Below are 20,753 nucleotides of genomic sequence, written 5' to 3'. Positions count from 1 at the left end.
GAATTTCTGTGCTGTGTAACTACATCAAACACCCTGTGTGTATAACCTATCACACTTTAATCACAAAATACCTTTTGCATATATTATTCTCTTCCCTGTGAAATAGAGACTCGCTATTTAACTCAAAAATTTATTAGATCAAACGGATTTGTGTCCTCAGATAACATATCCTCAAATGAAATGTTACTGTGCAATACTGTACCTCTGATTGCCACAGGTAATGATTTCCAACTTTTTATATCAATTAAATATTTAATTAGCAGTATTATTTGTATAGCAGTTCCAAATAAAGAGGAGCAAATCTGCACAACATAAGACCCAATTATTATTTGCCTGACCAGCCATAAGCCAGAGAGGAGTATGTTTTGCTTGGCTTACCTGATGGCTGAGAAACTGTGGGCAGTATCTAAGAAATGAAAGTCTGATGGGGTGGCTCACTGACATGGAATATAATTCACATATATGTAAGATGGGTGAAATCTAGTAAAAACCTTCAGTACATTTTTGTAGGATTTGAAGTCTAAATTTCTGTGTTTGAAATACAGTTTATTAAAAACCCAAATAATTCTATTTTCCATGTATTAGTAAGCAATTAGGTTTCAAAAAGCTTTTATCGATGTTCTATAACTTGCAGAGGAGTTTCTGGAAGAAGTTCAGTAAAAGCTGTCACTGGAGAGTTATTACATGTTACAACAGATACATTATGCAATCTAATAAAGATAAATAATGAATGCAAGTAACTTTTACCCATCTAAAGGGCTGTCAAGTGAGGGGCAGCTTCCTGAGCCAGAGTTTTCAGGACTGCTCAAAGACAGTGGATCCAGCATCTAATAAATAACAAACAGAGAAAGACCAGCAAGTTCAAGTTGTTAGCATTTGGGTTGGGTTTGTTGTTTTTGTTTGTTTGTTGGTTTTAAATGAAGGTTTCCGCTTTGAAACACTTAACAAACCAGAAAAATTAATTACTAAAGTTAGCTGCCATAGTTGAACCTGCATTGCATTCTGCAATCCTGAAAGGACTCTTTCATTTTTCTCACTTCTAACTAAAATTTAGTTAAGGTATTTCATCTTCTATCATGCTTTGTACGTAAGTTGTACTGCTACATTCTTCCTGAACACACCACTGTCTTTTAATATTATGGCAACATCTGCATGAGGGTAGCTAAACAGAGTAACAAAAATAAGTCCTCCAAAGGATAAAAAGCTGAGACTGTTAAAAAAAAAAATAATATCAAAGAAAAAAAAGAACCTCAAACATGACAGATTGTGAGCTTACAATTTATATAGTTTCTGTAATGGCTTAAACTTTGCCAACTAGGAGTTACAGAAACCAGCTGAAATCAAATACTCTAAAATGCTGTTAAACATTTATCTCTAGTTAGGACTCCACCTGTGTTACTTTTAAATAGAACTGAAGAGAAAATTGAAGGAGAAAGAGGAAGAATTCATAAAATATATAAACACTCTCCCTTTTCCAAATAAACTAAACTTCCATGTGAAACTGGAGTTCTACAAAAACACCAAAGACAGATTATTTCCCTTCCAAACACTTCTGATGACCTAGTAATCAATGGTCATGAGCTGTGTGAAATCTGTCAGGTATCAGTCTGAAGAAGCCAAACCTACCTAGGCCAGATCCATTACATAATGAAAATAAAACTTTGCTTCTTAAACTCTAATCCAGAGAAAAAGAAATTGATTATCAAGAGCACAGTCTTGTTTACCAGCCATTTCTATGGCTGACATCTATTTTATCTCACGCTACCTGTGCTAAGTTTACTGACAGACAAATATCACTCCCTTCTCTTTTGCAGTAAAGCAATCCGAAATGTTTTACAGATTGATTTTTCAGAAGTGAAAATAGAATCTAAATTTTGAATTATTGAATGTGACAATTTTACCAGACTGCTTTTCAAAAACAGAGAGGAAAGCTCATCTGTTGTCTTAAAATGAGTTGCTTCCTAAAATAAAGTTTCCTTTGGTCTATCATATAAGATCTATTATTTTCTATGAATTGGACACCAGTCTTTTGCTGTAAATTGAATAGTTACCCTCCAATTTTTATGGTCTGTGCTGCATCTTAAAGGTCCTGGGCACATACTTTGCCAAGCACCAATCAAGGACTTATTAACAATGCAATATGTTCCAACTAGCAGACCATGACCCACTTCAACCCATCACCTCTTCTGTAGAGAAAGTGTGGGGTCTGCTGTCAAGAGTGTGAATAGCTGTGCTCATGCAGATGAACAGGAAAGCAGAGCAAAGACCTCCACTCACAAATTCCCTTCTTGGCAAGACAGGCTGTGACAGATGTAGACAGCATGGTCAACACTTGCCAATGTGATCTGGCAACTGAGGGGAAAGGAAGCAAACAGAGGTAGTGAGTTCCTAACACCCCAATCTGGCCCTTGAGGCTGCTTAGGTTGAACTATCCTGGCTTCCTACAAAAGTAAAAGTCCTGTATTTAAATCCTGCTGACAGCTTACACAGCCATGCATACATGCCAGGCTGTAACCTTGAATATTCTGGAGTAAAAGGACACCCTGGGCCTCAGAGATCATCTGTCTGTCTGACCAGTGACCAAAAATTACTTTGCCCAGGCCAAAAGCAATCATTCCACTGAATGATCTGGGCTGAATCCGACCACATGGATATGATAATGAATAGCATCCTGGTCTAGAAATTAGGAGATGCAGTCTCTGTTCCCAGCTCAGTCATTAGAATTGTGCAACAAATTGCACAATCTCTCTCCCTCTATTTTTATTCTATCATCTGTGTCTCATTTAGTCAGCTCATAAAAACCATTGCCTGTTGCCATTTGTGAATACAGTGCCAATGTCAACAAGAACTTGATGTGATTTGGGTATGCAGCATTATTTTTTCTTCCTCCTTAAATAACTCTCTATTGCCAGTTCTGTGAACCATTACATTCCTCCATCTTTTCCTGCTGTTTTTAAGGGCAATTTTGATACTCAAGAGAGCAGGATTTTTATTCATGCTAAGTGTGCTGATGAATCCCACACCAATAATGCAGGTGAATAAGAACAAAATAGCATGCAGTGATCCTCATACAAAAACATGACTGTGGAAATTATTTCAAAGGTTACTGGTACAAGACCCATCTCCACCACCTCTACACCAACAGAGTATCAACCAAGTCCAAATAATTCTAACAGTTCAAACTCTTCTTTAAAAACTCTTTTAATCACCTGGGAAAGTTGTAAAACTTGTCTTGCTTACAGATACTTCTCATTAAAATAAAGGGGGTTGTGTTTTCTAATGTAGACATCTCTTGGTGTAATTTATATCATTACCTCACTCAACTATCATGGAAATGAAGAGTATTATCTTTCTCCTTGCAGGAACATACCTAAATAATTGAAGAGACTTACAGAGTTAAAACCAGGTTTTACAAGACTAAACCATAATTATTTTAACCTTTTCTCACAGATTATGTTCTAGGGTTGTCACTTCTTAGCTGTTTTTTCCAACAATTCCATACCCTTCTTGAACAGCAGTATTTAATAGATCAACCTAACAAAAACTTTAATTTTGATAAATCACACACGCACCTGATCCATACTTTCTGGAATGAATTCACCCTCACTGTTGATACTGGTGAAGGACCCATTTCGGGCCACCTGATGCAGCTCATCTGGAATGTATCCTGGAGGAGGTGAACTCCTGTCACGAGTATTAGAACCTTTTGAAAGAAAAGGGCTAGTTAGAGTCTCTTCAATAACCCAGAACCCAGGGGCTTTATTCAAATGCTTCATAGACACTGAGCCTGCTTGGCTCACTGCTTGCTTTAGAAATTTCCCAAATGCCTATGCAATACTTACATACAGCATTTAAAATCTGTAATCCAGGAATTATGAAAAGTATGGAGCAGGGTTGCCTCAATGGCTTTAAAAAGAATATTGGTTCTATAGGAACAGAAATATAATTTCCCTCCACATCTAGCTGTGTGCATTTCTTCTTTTGAAACAAAGTAAAGATCCAAACCCTTTCACTCATGTCAACTCATTCTTTACAGCTCTTGAGAATTTCAGTTTTTTCTTGTGGAATATTAGGTCTGCAAGAATATGAATACTTCTATTCATAATAAATGCATAATAAATTGTCTGAAAATTATTCATTAAACTCTCCAGTTTTATAATTAAATTTGGAATTTAATATCACACCAGATTATAAACAAAAGGTTATATCAATGCCAAAAGTATCTTAAAAAATGTTTACACATTAAGATGAAAAACATACAAGTCCTAAACTGAGCAAGGAAATTCATTGCCATATAAACTAACAGATTTTTTTTCAGGAACTCACTCCTGTTCCTGAACATAAAAGGGAGTACTAACATCAACTTTTTAGGATGCCCATCAGTTATCTTAAATAATTCTACATAGATTCATTTCCTTGGGATAAATATATATATATATTTAAAACACATTTGACTAAAAATTCAAAATTCACCTCCCCAAGTACAACTCTATATTAGAGTCACTGATGAGTAAGAGAAATTCAAATAGTTTGTGTTGATAGCAAGATCTTAATAAAGAGACTATTACAAAAGGAAAGGTTTTATAATTAAAGATACTGAAATACGTAGCTTACCTATTATAGACAATCGCCTTTTTCTGTCTGTCACAAACACTGTATTGTCTAAATCTTCCAGTGAGGGCAAGGGTTCGACATTATTTACACTGGGTGACTGAAAATACATACATATTATAACCTGTGGCTATTACTTCATACTCATAGCAATGAAAATACTTCATCAACTTTACAGGCTTCATGCAGCACATTCGTTTTTTCAAACAGTCAAAAAAGCAGCTTGCCAATTTATATAAAAATTAATCCTTAGTAGCTCATTCTTAATATTTAAAAATCATTTTCACGATGTACTAGTATACAAATCCTATCAATATCATGGCCATGATGTGTTAGATATTACCAAAATAACTCAGTATTTAGCCCATAGTCCACTACTACTGTTTGCTACAACAAATATTTAACTTGCCACAAAGGGGTGTCAACAACATAGGATTTAAGGAACAGTTTCAAATAACTACAATTACTTAAATTCTATGTGCTTCTCAAACTTGTATCACATCATCATCCTATTAAGGAACACTTTTCTAACTATGTAGGAAAGGCAAACAGAGGGAGATGAATAGGGTCTAGGAAAAAGTTAAAACCGAGTCAATACAAAACACTAAGATACCTGAAGTGCACTGAAGAAGCAATCAGTAATATTTTCATTTAGAAAAATGTCATCTTGAAGAAAAAATACAAATTATACTTCAATATGAAAACTGAGGAAAAAGACATTTAGCACATCAACTCATACCTGTGTATTTCCATGTATTACAAGCAGTATCTTGAGACTCTTCATGTGAATGCTACGGTCAAGCAGTTCAACAGCTTTGTCCAGGTCATCCTGTGTGGTTAATGGAATTACAAGCTACAAAAATGGGGAAAAAAACCCAAAAAAGTATTAAACAAGACACGATCTTAAACAAGGATAGAAGAAAAAAAAAAAATCAGGAAGTCAAGTGCAGAGAAACTAATAAACTGATGCTATATTTCCTTTAATTCAAAAGAACTTGAAAAGAAAATGTATTAAATGATGCCCCAAGTTAGCACCAAAATATCTGAAGTTTAACCTTAACTCTTCCTTCTGATGCCTTCAATAGTACAGCATGGTGGAACAAACATTCACAACGAAAGAACAACTATTTTACATACGCACAACTTAATATCCTACAATTTTCACAGAAACATGTGCAACAGTGTCAATGTATTTGCCATTGCCTAAATTAATGCAAGTCTAAAATAAAGATCTATTTTGCAGAGCATAAAGTATATTTTTGTATCTCACAGTATTCCGACTATACAGCTTTGAAGTTGCATCACTAAGAATTTCTCCATTGAGAAAACAGTTTTTAAGGAATTCTATCAGGCATGATGTGATTCACATGGAACAACTGTAGTCCTCACAAGAATCTTACTTGGATCTAATTAATTAGAATTAACTTGGCATACATGTATCTTTAGAACAGAAAATGTTATGCTATTAAAGCGCACTTGAGTTCTGTAACAATTAAAATTTAGCTTATGTTTCAGGATGGTAAGTTATAATTTCTGCTTTTTAGAACAAAGGAACACGGCAATGTAGTTTTAAAAAATGTATTCTACTTGTGATAGACTCAATGTTGCTCAAACACAACATCAATTGAAATACAGTATTTTTACACAAAAAAGAAATGGGAACGGGGGATGGTCTTCATAACATGCATACACTCTTCATTTCAAGTTGCAGTTTTAATCCTAATGACAGGTAATTAGCATCACATTTCTGAAAGGTTATAGGATTATTTGCCAACTAGTGTAGAAGTTGACAAGCAGAAAACCTGCTCAAATGCCTCAAAACCTGTCAGAGGAAGGAGCTGAGGCTAAAGTATCATGAATCACCTCTTCTTCTGACCTCCCTAATCCCCAAAAGCCTTCTGCTGGAATTCTTCATTTTGAGGATCAGTTTCACTAAAGTGCCTGGTAAGGTACTGAGTAACCAATAAACAGCAATTACAGGCATTTTCTTCTGCAAAGATGCAGATTAGATGCAGCAATTACGTTGTGCATAACCAAGCACACATAATCCTCCATGTACTTTGCTGGCTCAATTCAAAAACCAGAAGCAACTCCTAAGAATGGATCCTGCATCTGCAAATGTATTTCCCATTACTGATTCCATCTCTACTTCTAAAGGAAAGCTGGAAGTAATACTGATCAGGCGTAAGTGGCTTGATGGCACTGGAACTGTTGCCAAGAAATATTTGTGAACCAGCTACTTTAAGAGGAGCAACAATTAAGCCTAGTTCTCCAATTTAAACATTACTAAACGCGGCATTCTAGCAATTACTGAACAAGATTAAACCTTAAAGAAAAAAAAAAAAAACTGTACAAGAAAGGATAAATGTTATTTCAAATTTACAAATGTGACAAAGCTCAAAGCAGTTAAGACTTTCCCAAACCGATAAACAGGACTGTGGCACAGCAGGAAGACAATTTATCCATTCCCAATCAAGTCTGAGACATAATTCACTAAGATATGACTCTCCTCATAAAACATTTCATGCCTCTCCTGTTCATCCTAATTTAGACAAGCCTTACATATTTGAGAACACACACATTAGGAATCTGAGGTTTTGTAATAGGAGTGGGTCTCACTGCTTATGAGAGCAAAATTCAGCCTTAAAATAATCAATGTACAAGTTACTGAGAATTTACAAGACACAGAATATTACCTCATTATTGCTGTAATGTAAATCCATAGTTTGTCCAAAAGCAACTTTAGCTTTAGCTGCAAGATCTTCAAGTTTAACAGGCCGTGGTAATTGCAGGATCCTGAAACACAGTTCAAGTTGTAAAGAATTTTTGTCTGTTACTTATGAAAATCTGACACCTCATTACTCAAGAATGATCTCAAAATTGAATTTATTACTAGGAAGACCATAAGAGGCTATGCTTTATTCACTGACCTCCATGTTTTGAGTTATTTTAAACACGAGAGCAAAGCAGTGAGAAAGTTATAAGGGATAATCACACATAAAATTAGATCTCATTATGACTATTTTACTTACTTGAAAATGGCTTCTTTCTTAACCTAATGCTTTGCATGACTCCATTCCAGAGGCAAATTCTTAGAAACCTCTAAAACTTTTTACTTCAGAAAACTAAGACAATGAGTACCATAGGCTGGCAAGCCTAAGTATCAGAAAATAATTACTCCTACAATCCCCATTTTTGAGAAATTCAAAAGACTTTCTTATGTGAGAAAGGTAACTAAATGTCACCATTTTCACCATAATGAATTACATGCTTGAACTGCTGAGTCCATCACCATCTGTGCTTCAAGTGTGTTCCTGTACGAATGGGGCAGTTGTAGGTCAAAAACTCAGATTTTCTTTTAACTCAATGTCTCATAAAATAAATAACCTAAAATGCCTGTAACTGGCCTTTGACTATAGAAAACTATTGTATTATTTGAGACACACTACCATTAAAGAAAAAACACTTTTAGAAGTGACTAACCTAGTGAGGTACATTCAAAAAAGAAAACAGCACTCAAATTTTGTGAAGCAGAAAAGCTTTTATCACTGTTTCAGGTAGTACACTGGTTAGGCAACAGTAATTCTCCCCGAAGTAAAGCTAGAAGCCAGGCCACTTGCAATTAATTTTTTTTTTTTTTTTTCAAAATTTTTATTTTGAAAAAAAACTAACCCCCCCCCAAAACCCCACACCAAAAAAAAAACAAAAAAAAAAAAAAAACACCCAAGAAAAAACAAACAAACAAAAACCTCCCCAAAAACCAAAACTGCAAAACCAAACCTAAAACCAAAAAACCTAAAACCCCTCAAAAAACCTTAAACCCCAAAACAGCACCAATTTTCACTGCAGTTAATTTATTTAGCATGCCTGGAGCTCTGCCCATCACACCTCCCAGTCCTTGGTACAGAGTGCCATGTTCACTAGTGAAATAAATTCTAGAATCACTTCTGTCTTCCATTTCCCTTTTCAAAACTAGTGAGAAAGCCATTGCATAACTTATTTTTCTTGCATGATTTCATTATTTTATCTTTAGATCTGTATGCTCAGGCAACAGAGTACTACAAAGCATGCTGAGCAATGAGCCCCTGGACAATCAGGCTCAAATTACTTGGGACAGTCCAAACTCGAGCTAGGCCATCAGGAGAAAAGCTTGGGAACAGTATCTTTCTACACACTTACTTTATGCTTGCATTCATATTGAATTGATTAATTTAGTCTAGTGTGAAAGTGAATTAACAAACTGCAAGAATGTAGTCTGTGCAGACTGGCAATGAGTAACACTTCTCTGGTTTATACTCATGCTGCCGCTTATTTCACATGAATTACTAGATAAGAATCCTCAATTTTCAAAGCTTTTGAAAAGGCTTATTTTCTCCAAATTACTTATAGCACTCAACCATTACCAATGCACTGTTACATGTTATGTTCACAAAAGCAATAGAAAGAAGCTGAGGAATGCTAATACCTAGGGAACTTAACCCTATTTTACTACCCCATGTAAAGACAGGGCAAGTACTATAATCAGCATGTGATCTATCACACACTGAACTAGGGACTGCTCAGAAGTAGCATAGCATTCTGAAGTCATCTTAAGGAATTTACCATTTCCATTGAAAAATAGCATGACCAGGATATTATTTCCTGTTCAGTACATATTTTCAAAGATCATATTCTATAACCACTTCTCTGTAGGTAGGTAGAAGATTTTATGCTTTCAGAAAGACACAGACAGAATGAGTTGTCCACAAACAAGCTCTGCACAGAATTGTAGATCAACTTCTGCAAAAGCTTTTGAGCAGCCAGCAAAGATATACAGAGATGTTTGTATACTTTAAGCATGTACATCATTCACCTCCCATACACAAAATGAAATTAAAAGCTGGTTATTCAAAATTATCAATGAAAACAATCTAAAGTCTATAAATTTTTCTATTACAGTTCTCAGACTGGTTTTTCCAAAGTACAATGCAATACTGGGCTTTAAGATATAGGCTTCTTACTCTGGGTGCTACAGTAACAATGTATTATTGTACATTTATTATGCACATGATGCAGCAAAAATATTTATTTGCTGGACTAGTCTTATTTGAAATCTATGCTAATGATCTAAGTGATTGTTCTAGGCTACAAACATCAATCTGAAGGCTAAACAAATGAAGGATATTACATGCAACAGCTACAGTAAGATATTTCTGCATTTATGTATACTTAGAGCCCATATTTTAAACAGATTAATTCTCCTTAAATTGTGTTCATATCCAAATTAGACTTAAGCTCAAATCAAATACACTTAGATATCTGAAACATTTTGCACAGTTTATTTAGAACTTTATAATAAGAACCCAATAAAATTCTATAAATAATTAAAAGGCAAGATTGTTTCCTATGGTACCACCTTACCTTTTTTCACCTCGATGTTCAAATTTGACTCTGACATCATTCTGTAAGAAGAGGCAAAGAAATCACTATTAGTTAGTTACTACGTTCTTTAGTGAAGGTCATGAAATCACACTCAATAATCCTACATCACAAGTAAAATCCTTAAGCAGTCCATATTAATTTTCTGTACTTTCCAATATAGCAAGCATTTTAACACACTACTTCTGCTGGCGTTTTCTGATAGATGCTTAAAGTGCATAAGAAAAAAAATAAATATTCTGAAGTACAACAAATTCTTCTGAAAGTAAAACCGCTATTTTCTATCAATATATTTTAGTAATATAACAGATTCATTATTTCAGATTCAGCATGGAACTGATTATCAAAGAGTAATTTATTATGAACAGGCAGGTAAGTTCTACCATAACAGGTTTTTATGTACGCTTCTGAGCCAAGCCTTCCAGGCTTAAGAAACATATCTTGTTTCATAAGCATTACCATAGAAACCCACACATGTAATTAAGCCAGCATTCGTGCAATCAATCTCCCAGTAACAAAGATACCTGTAAATATCTGAAGTTACATGGAAATAAAATTGTTTTAAAAAAAGTCATAATTTTAAGAATCAAATTTTTTTCACTATTGCAGGAAAAAAAACCCAAGCCAAAAAAGCATTCAACCGCAGAGATTATATCCAAATAACAATGTTGCATGTTCCAAAAGAATTACTCAATTCACAAGTGATTACATCCTGAATTAAAAAAATTAAATGACAAACACGTATCTCCCTCTCACCACTAACACATTTAAACTCAGAAACAGATCAACTGTTTTTCTTCTAACTTTCTAACATGTATTACGCTCAAATCACGTGGGATCAATATGCACATCAGTACATTGTCTGAAGTCATACCTCGGAAGTGACTTATATGACATGAGCAAAGCACCATTGTGTTATATACTGAACTCTTACAGCTTTTAAAGCACAGAATGAAAAAAAATTAGCCATTGGTTTTTGACAGTTTAAGAGCCAAATATATTCAAATGCTTTGACCTTCAACAGGTTAAAACAAGACTGCAAAAAGTGAAGTTTCACGAAATACTGGCCTGTCAATTAAATGACCAAATAGCCCTATTGAGTTAACTGTATGTTTTTTAGAATTTGGCTCAAAAATCTACATCCTCTCCTAATTTCTCTATATAGTAGTTCAAACGTATCAGCTAAGTATTTATCATTTTTCTATCTGTGTGCAGTATCTGCAAAAAAACAAATACAGCTGAAAAGAACTCACATTTTCAGTATATGAGCAAACAAAACAAAAAAAAAAAATCAAGGCCAAAGATACAGCAAATGAACGCATGTTTCTGCTGCTGTACTGACATTCTTTTTTTAAGATATATCTGACAACTGGGCAATCTAATATACACATAAAATTCATTGTAACAAAGCATTCCAAATAAGAGATACTAGAACATCTTGATATTTTAAATAGTCCAATACCTAAAAAAAAAAACGATGACAAATAAGCAATCTAATATCAATAATGTCAAAATACTCCTATAATCTTCAATTTATCAGGATCGGATTAATTTAGGCAAACACTATGATCTGGTCTGAAATGCCACCATTTCATTTTACTGCTAATTTAAAAACCAGAACAAAGAAAATGGCAGTACATGTGAGAGACTAATAGCTCATTCTGGTATGCTCACTGGTCTGGCAAGAAAAATAATTATAGAAGTCACAGCAGGACATTCCATGTTCAATAGGTTAGTAAAGGTATTGAAGATTACCTGTTTTTTAGGTGAAGATGACTTTGGTTTTCCTGTTTCTTGCTGGGGCAGTACAGGACGACTGGCCTTATGAAGCACAGCCAAATCCTGCATGATTGAATTCAAAGCTTGCTGCTCATCTGCTCAGAGAAAGAGACCAGATAAGAGAAGTGTAAATGACTGTTAAATCTGAAGTGCATTACTGTCTCATTTCACAAACAGGCAAACATTACACTAAAATCTAGAAGACTATTCCACTTCAATACATAATTGCCAAATTAAAAAAAATATACTGCCATGTTGCAAGCATTTTAATTTTACTTATCATTAAGAATGCTTAAGGAAATAAACAGCTCAATTAGCAAACAGACTTACAAGGCAGGTTTAAAAAACTGAAGAACAGATTGCTAACTGCAAAACTTCAGGCAGCATTAATAAGAGAAGGGCAGGTAAGAAAGAAATAAATTAAAAAAAAGGTTTATCTCCTTTGTTTCAATGTCCACGGATCAGATGTAACTAGAAATCATAACCTGCCATCCCCAATTCATAAAATAAAAGCAAGTACTTTTGAATCATTTTCCTCTTTACTGAACTGGTACTGTCACGCATGTAGGAAGCATATACAAACTCCCAGAAAAGCTCCTCCTCCATGCATGTGCTGATGGTCCACGAAGTAATTAAAAAAAAAAAAAAAACCAAACAAAAAGGCAAAACCAAAACTACATACACCCCCCCAAAAACCAAAAAAACCAACAAGGAAAAAAGGGGGAAAAAACCCTCAACCCCAGAAAAAAAAACAAAACCGATCAAATGGAACAAAACCCCAAAACTTCTCTAAGACTGCAAATGTAGGCCTTTTTTGGTGGGCTTACAGGAGTAATTCACTAGGAAAACCAAGAGCACTGAACCCAGTGCTATACAGTTTAGATATCAAGTTCACACAAAATCATAAAGCATATAATCATAGAATATCTCAAGTTGGAAGGGACCCATAAGGATCAGAGTTTAACTCCCTGCTCCTTGCAGGAACAGCTAGTCTCTAAGAGAGAAAAACCTGTTTTACTCAGTGCTGCTCTCATACTTAGGGGCCATACCGAGCACGAAGTACTTCCTAAACAATACAGAGACACCATTCCAACCTGTGGAGTAGCTGTGTCCAAACATCACCTTTATTCAATATATAATGCATAAATTTCTAGAGACCCTCAGCAGCATTATACTCGGAACATCTGGGAAAAAAACCAAAATGCAACCAAATGTGCAAGAATCCAGTCAATAACTTTCCCAGACTTTGCAAAAGTTACTACTACAAATACTGCCATACAACAACCCCAGAAAGTTTCAACCCTCTATCATGTAAGCTTGCTTTTAGCAGGGTTGCAGTTATATGTCCTTCACAGCTTCCTAGGACTACATCTCCACAGTGTGCTTGGTCACACAGGTATCATGAAGATGGTGTTTGAAAAGCATGCTGAACTGATCTACAGAAGACCTGATTTACTATAAAATTCTAACAAAAAATGCCCTCAACTTTTGAAAAGCAATTAAAACTACAGTAAAGCAAAGACACACAGGAATGCCTCTGTTCATCCATCTGCCCACCATTAAGATCTGCTGCAGCTGCGATGGACTGAGGCCATGCTAGACATGGTTTGCCCTGGATCTGGGATGCTCCTTTAGGAAAGCACTTAGAAGTTCAAAATCCTGTACATTCATCATTGAGAGAAATCTGTCACTAATATTTTATATTAATTCCTTGCCACAGCAAAGCTACTATACTCAATATACATCTAGAACTCTGGATAACAAAATTTATCTACAAAGGTGTTGATTGTATGCCTTCACACTACTTCCCAAAGGATGTGTTTGTTGAAGAATTCCTAAGCACTGTGATTTACAAAAACCAGTATTTCTCAAATATGGTCTTGAATAAAACTCAGCAAGCAAGTATCCCAGGTATTCACCAGTGATGAGAATTCCTTCACACACTATTCAAATATAACTAAATATTTTTGTCGTATCAGGAAATTCTGCAGTTTCAGCACCTAGTTCAATAAATTCCTAACAGATCAGAAAGCTGGTCTGAAAATTATTAACTTCAATCATCACTCATGCTGTCATTATTCGTAACTACTAAGATATGCAAATCTATTAAAGCAAGTCTAATTAGCAATATTTAATAGCAGAACTGAAAGCATTCTTGCAACTTAGTTATTCCTTTTTTACACTGAAACATACTTCACATCTTGCCACAATTAAAAGTTAAACTATTTCATGGTGTTATAGCCTATTCTAGTGCTGTTATTCCAGCAGTTGGCTGGAGGATATTGAATTTCCAGTGGTCGCTCGGTAGCATATTTCATACAAAGAAAATCAAAGCACTGTGGCAAAGTATCTGAAGTTTGCTGGATACCCAGTGTGACTCAGTAGTCATTTGTCTCATACAAAATGCTGGAGAATATCAGAAATCTAAAGAGTGATGTATTCCTAGATTCAGCTACTTGATTTTTAAGCATGAGGTTAAGACAAATTAGCATAACAATAACAGCTAAACAAAAGCAATACCAGTAACCATATTTTGGTTGGTTGGTTTGTTAGATTACAATAACAACACAGTCAACTCATTAGAAAGCATGTACATATGAATATGCTACATATTCAGAAAAGCACAGACCATCTACACAGTCCTGCCTTTACACTGCAATGACACAAGGCAACACAGTAAAATTCTTACTATAGAATTTGTGGGGGTTTTGTTCCAAATAACCATTACCTTTTAAGAGCACGGTAGATATTGCCCAGTATCCTAATACCATGAATCTTAATTTCTTTTACTTGAATTTTTAAGTTCCCACATAGTGAGGGAAAAGTGCTATATTCCAATAGAAAAACCACAGAAGTATCATGAAAGGTTGAACACTGCGTTGCCCATACACATTGCATTGGGTTATACAGGAAAAGCACGTGTTTCCTAGGAATGGTATTAATGGTTCTGGTCTTCAACATAAATTAAAAGTGTCCAAATTAAATTTTTCCTACATGTTACACACAAGACATACCCATAATGGCAGTGAGTCTGAAAACTTGAACTTCAGGAAAGCTGTTGCTTCATTAGCATTATTCTATTTCCTAAAATGCAAAACCAAAACCACAGTTACCGAAGTTGTCAAAGCCATGTAAAACAGTCAACTCTTCACTGCTTACAGTCAGGTTTTCAAATATCCCAGATATCAAATATGCATACTGTTGTGAATTAAGTTTTGCTAGCTGAATTTGTTTAACACACATAAAGTACAAGTAAGATTGCATACGTAGGTAACATACAGAGAAAACAGATATTGTCCTCAAAGCCTCACTGGGCTATCAGCAACACAGACAGGCTTTCAGAAGACACAAAGCCCAAACTAAACATTCTTCTAGACTTAAGCTGAATGATGAAAAATGATGAATTATGAAATATAATGGATGATGAAGAAAATGATGATTAATAGCTTAATTAGCCATAACACTGTACATGGGTTACTCGCTAGTGCAGATTATTAAGAACCAATTCTTTTTCTACAGGTTCCTGTATTTGGTGTACAAAGTTCTGTGTTTAGAACTACATATATTTCATATATATTTATTTATATATATGAAACTCACAGCACAAATCAAGACTCATCAATACCTACTGATTATATAAACTAGAAAACTTCAATTGGTAAGGTTTTTTAATGATAATTCAAGAGCATTACACAGATATTCCAACGCTCCTGAAGGCAAATACCTCTGGAAGACAGCAGGTATTAACTTTTTACATACAATATGGAAGTTATCCAGAAAATCAGAAACACAGGGAACATATTTATGAACAAACCCTGTTTATCACAATATCTTGAACACCAGCCAATTAAAAAAATCCCTGATAATTAAGGACCAATTAAAATAATCTTTCAATGAGATGCTATTACAGCGCTTAAGAGCAAAAAACTAAAGACATATCCCTAAATAGACAATGAGGTTTGTTGTAATACTGGCTACCATAGGAAGAATCCAGAATTTTTAATGCAAGATCATAGAAGGTAACTCTCCAATTTCTTAAGCAGTCACTGTAACCAAGTAGAGGCAGTCTATTCCCCTCTTCCTTTTATCTGCTGCCGTGGACCATTCATCCTCCTGCCTCAGAGCTGAAAAATCTACCCTGCTCTGATAACACAGATGACTTCCCTGCAAGTTCATTCAAGAAGCTAAACCAACAGAATGACCCGACCCTTTTTTTGTGTTTCCTTCATGGTTTAGTTCCTTGCCAGTGCCAAATGACCCATGATGCCAGCACAGGACTGCCTTTGGGAGCACATGCTGAGAGAACAGAGGGGAGGCAGGCAGCTTTTTCAGCACCAGTCAGTCAGGCTTACTTGCTTTAATATTCTGCTAATTTTCTAGCTAACAACAAATTAATTACAATTTTCCAAAGGATTTCTGAAGATCTTCATTTAGGCATCTAAGAGTTTCTGGCACCACCTCTCTTACATAGTGATTTCATGAAAACAGCCTTTTCAAGCAATATTCATTTCATCCGTGGAACTAGAAAGCTTCAAGTACTTCTGGCATATTTTTCAGAAAGAAATTTGGACTTCAGAGGCATAAAGAAAGTCTTTCCTATATACTCCTTTTTAGCTACATATCAGAGGACTCATGTACTATTGAGTATTTCAAGCTCCATAATAACCGAGATCAGGCTTTCAAAGAAGATTCAGAGGTCCCACTCCGCAATCAGAAATCAGTTCAGTAGAGAGCACATGCAAAAGAGCACATTAGAACTAAAAGCTGAAAATATGATTCAAGCGTATTCCAAGTTACATACTCCGAAGTACATCAAGCGCCTCAAAACAGTACCTGAAATAGCTTCCAAGTGTTGTGGGAAACTCCCCTCTAATGCTTTGTAAAGTATTAAAACCTGCAAGAGTGAGTTTAGTACATCTGGCCTTAGCTGCCCACAGTCTCAAGACACAACCCCAACTTTTGCTGCTAACATGGTCTCTAGCTTCTTGGTGCCACCACAGCAGGAGACAGATATGTCAATTAAAAAAAAAAGACCAACAAAAAGCAAGCTGCTGTGGTACACAAGATTCCAGGAAATCTGACTTACTCTGCAAACTGGGGTTACCTTTAAAGTCTTAAATACCACTAATGTTTTTCCCCACATCTAATTCTTTGCGTGTTCTGCATCCCCAAGAGTCAAAAAGGTAAAACAGAACACATACTCAGTTATTTCCTATGCCATGTTTTTTGTATCAGCAGTACTCTTGGAGGACCTTCCAAAGAATTATTCACTAAAGTCCCTATAGAACATGTATTTAATTCTGTATTTGATCCAACTGTCTTAAAATGTGAGATAGTGCAATTTTATAAAATGCACTATTTAATGAGCTGTCTTAATACATTAAACATAAAAATGTGTTGCATGACTTTGGATTAATTACTCTGTAACACTTCCTTGTAAGCATTTCAGAGAAATACGTAAGTTCTGTAAGACATTTTAAAACTTCCGCCACACTTTAAGAAAGTTAAAAAAAAGTTGTATCTCCAAACAAAAATACCCTAGATGTTCTTCCTTAACCTAGCTGAAATAACCATACGCGAAGCTCAAGATATTTGAGCTACAAAGGTCATAAACGGCAGGCAAGCTGAAGAAGAAACATAGAATCATAGAATAGTTAAGGTTGGAAAGAACCTTAAGCTCATCTAGTTCCAACCACTCTGCCATGGACAGGGACACCTTACACTAAACCATGTCACCCAAACATCTTAGGAAACATCTTCTCCAAGTTCCTCCAGCTAAAAGAATTCATTCCTCATTATTAATCTTTGGCATCTCTCATTCGAAGAACATAAACTAATGAGTGAGCATCTATTTCTTATTGCTTCCACTTCCTTCTTACAATATTAAAAAAAAAAAAAAAAGAAAAAAGAAAAAAGAAAAAATGAGAGCAAAAAACTAGAAAACCTGCAATTACATTTCTCTGTGTACCTCAGGGACTTCTCACTTTATCATCCCTTTTGAGCAAAATTACTTCTATCCAAACAAAGTGTAATTAACTCGCCAACTAAACTTCTTAACAAACTTTTTGTTAGCATTTAGTGTGACTCCAAAAACAAGCTAATAACATTAAAATGATTCTGGTTTTAACTGCTCATTTTTGCAATGGACTGTAACAACAGAGTGGTGGTGGGGAGAGAGCTAAAAAATGAAGCTGACAAAAATAATTTTTTTTCTTTAAACAAAAAAATATTCATTCAGTAGAAAGGGAAAAAAGCATACCCTAATCTATGGTTACAAAGGAGCATTAGCAAAACACACATCAAAGTATATGACAATCCAGGACAAAAAGAAAGCAAAACAGAGAAAACGAACTCAAGAGAAAGATTCTGGAGAAGAAAATGCAGCAAAATACAAGAGCAGATGCAAAGGTAGAATAAGATTATGTCAAGGTCTAGCAGAGATGCAAGCAGCTTTAATTTGAATGTAATTAAAGAAAGGATGACAGAGAATGAATTTCAAAAAGGTGATGATGTGATAAGAGTAGCAAACAAGGAAGAATATTCTAGCAACAGCATTTTGGATATAAGGGTGGAGAGATATTGATTTACATTCATGATTCACTTCCCATCAGCCACCTTCCACAGAGCCTGGAAGTCTTTCAGAATGTGTGAAAGCTGCTGAGGGAAGAAAATACCCAGGTGATTCTTGGAAATTGTTTTTAGCTTTCTCATGGCAAATAAAACAAAGCCTGAAGGTAAGTAAGTCATGCAGATGATAATCCAGTTGTTCAGACACTCTGTGCTGGTTGTCCATATGTATACAACTTTTCCTGTAATAAACACAACAGGATTAAGCTGCCTCTCGGTAACTGAGAGATGAAAGCACACAACACCAGCATAAATATTCCATCATTTCTCATGACTGACTTGGTCACAGTCAGAAAATTTGTAGGCTAGAAACAAACAAAAAAATAAAATATGAAAGCTTTACCCTCATACAGTAGAGGAAGGTAGCAAGCAGATACTCTATGAGTATTTAAGTGAGCTAGAAAGGGTGTTTTAGTTCTGTGAATATGGAGCCATACAGTGTGAAGAAATTAAATGGTCTCTATGGCATCCAGTTTCATAACATAAGTGCAATTTTTTAAGAGTAAATTTAGCTATGGCTACAATAAGAGCCATAAACTAATCATATGAGAACAGTAAAGGCAGTATCTAAAAGAACTTAAGAACATAAGCCTATGCTATGTTAAAAACTCAGAAAACAAATACAGTGAAGCAAGCAATCTAACTTAGCCTGATCTTGTAAGGAACTCAGGTTGTACAGTAACACTTTATCATTATAGAAAGGTGCCTTATATCCTTGGAGTCCAAACCTGTTCCAATAGCAGAGCAGGAATCTCAAGGATATCAATTCCCTACAAATCTTCATAAAGTAGATCAGTCCAAGTATACCAGCAGGTCGAAGGAGGTGATCCTGCTCCTCTACTCTGCTCGCATGAGACCTCACTTGGAGTATTGTGTGCAGTTCTGGTGTCCTCAACATAAAAAGGACATGGAACTGTTGGAACAAGTCCAGAGGAGGGCCACAAGGATGATCAGGGGACTGGAGCACCTCCGGTATGGAGACAGGCTGAGAAAGTTGGGGCTGTTGAGCCTGGAGAAGAGAAGGCTGCATGGAGACCTCATAGCAGCCTTCCAGTATCTGAAGGGGGCCTACAGGGATGCTGGGGAGGGACTCTTCATCAGGGACTGTAGTGACAGGACAAGGGGTAACAGGTTCAAACTTAAACAGGGGAAGTTTAGATTGGATCTAAGGAAGAAATTCTTTACTTTAAGGGTGGTGAGGCACTGGAATGGGTTGCCCAGGGAGGTTGTGAATGCTCCATCCTTGGCGGTGTTCAAGGCCAGGTTGGATGAGGCCTTGGGTGGTATGGTTTAGTGTGGGGTGTCCCTGCCCATGGCAGGGGGGTTGGAACTAGATGATCTCAAGGTCCTTTCCAACCCTAACTATTCTATGATTCTATACATAGTTCCCCATTCTTGCACCAGAGCAAAATGACACAATGTGAACTCAAAAGAAGAAAGATGCACTATAACTATTCCAACCACAGGTGAAGATTAAATTGGAGATTATGCTATATTAGGCATAAGCAAGTTAAACCAAAATGACAAGAACCAAAATAAAATTTGCTAGCATTGCTATTCAGACATGTCTATCTATAAAAAAGTAGATGATACAAAGAGTCAGGTAAATATTAACGAGTTTTCACAGATAATTTTTCAGACTGCAGAATGGCTAATCAGAATATAAAGTAAGACTATAAAAATTTATTTCATAGCAAGAAGAATGAGTCAGGAAAAATGGTTTTACCTCTAAAGCGTTACTTGTAAACAACCAACCTCTTATAAATCACAGTAAGCAAGGATAACAAAACCTCAGGTGATCACCTAGTCAAATACACCTACTTAACCTTTAACCAAAATAATGTGCAGCACTGCTCACTCCAATTTTTAAATTAAAAAAAAAAAAAAAAAAAATCAAATTAGTGGATACCTAAAAGCAGATAACTGCATAGAAACAAGAGTAAGAGAGGATTTTATCTGGACATATGCACAAATGAACACTGGACAAAAAATCACCCTTTTTAAAGACTATAAAAGCAGTGACAACAACACAAAATCATTAAGGAGAGAAAAAAAGAGAGGCAAAAAGCAATAACAAAAATATTTAAGTAGATAACAGAAAGGTCTGTAATAATTGGAGTCTAACAATAACCCATCAGATGTGAATTCAGTTTTAGAAAAATTCAGCTCTTTAACATATTTTAAAAATACATAAGAAAAGGTGTTCACAGGGAAAGCAAAAAAGGGAAAAAAAGATTAAATCAATGCAAATCAGAAGCCAATGACACATTGATATACGAAGGTAACATCTGTAAGACAAAACAAAACAAAGGAGTCTG

The 20,753-nt window shown here is 35.5% G+C and overlaps 1 protein-coding gene across 5 annotated transcripts in view; it reads right to left on the bottom strand.

The window, feature by feature from the left end:
• Positions 1-20,753, bottom strand: part of MAP3K2 (mitogen-activated protein kinase kinase kinase 2) — a 56,787-nt gene that overhangs the window by 21,325 nt on the left and 14,709 nt on the right. For 4 of the 5 annotated variants that reach the window (XM_080621905.1, XM_080621908.1, XM_080621907.1 and 1 more), the window contains exons 2-9: positions 14,823-14,892; positions 11,785-11,903; positions 10,012-10,052; positions 7,308-7,407; positions 5,351-5,464; positions 4,615-4,711; positions 3,573-3,703; positions 748-827 (exon numbers count right to left, since the gene is read on the bottom strand). In XM_080621905.1, coding sequence (XP_080478031.1) covers positions 748-827; positions 3,573-3,703; positions 4,615-4,711; positions 5,351-5,464; positions 7,308-7,407; positions 10,012-10,052; positions 11,785-11,903; positions 14,823-14,826 — 686 coding nt within the window. In that variant the 5' untranslated portion in view covers positions 14,827-14,892. Of the gene's footprint in view, positions 1-747; positions 828-3,572; positions 3,704-4,614; positions 4,712-5,350; positions 5,884-7,307; positions 7,408-10,011; positions 10,053-11,784; positions 11,904-14,822; positions 14,893-20,753 lie in introns of those variants that run through there. The other variant, XM_080621909.1, reaches the window with a different exon arrangement.

The sequence above is a fragment of the Psittacula echo genome (assembly GCF_963264785.1).
Source record: "Psittacula echo genome assembly, chromosome: 6".
NCBI classification, from domain to species: domain Eukaryota; kingdom Metazoa; phylum Chordata; class Aves; order Psittaciformes; family Psittacidae; genus Psittacula; species Psittacula echo.
Note: the sequence above shows the minus strand (reverse complement) of the source record. Positions and strands in the feature narration are given on the sequence as shown.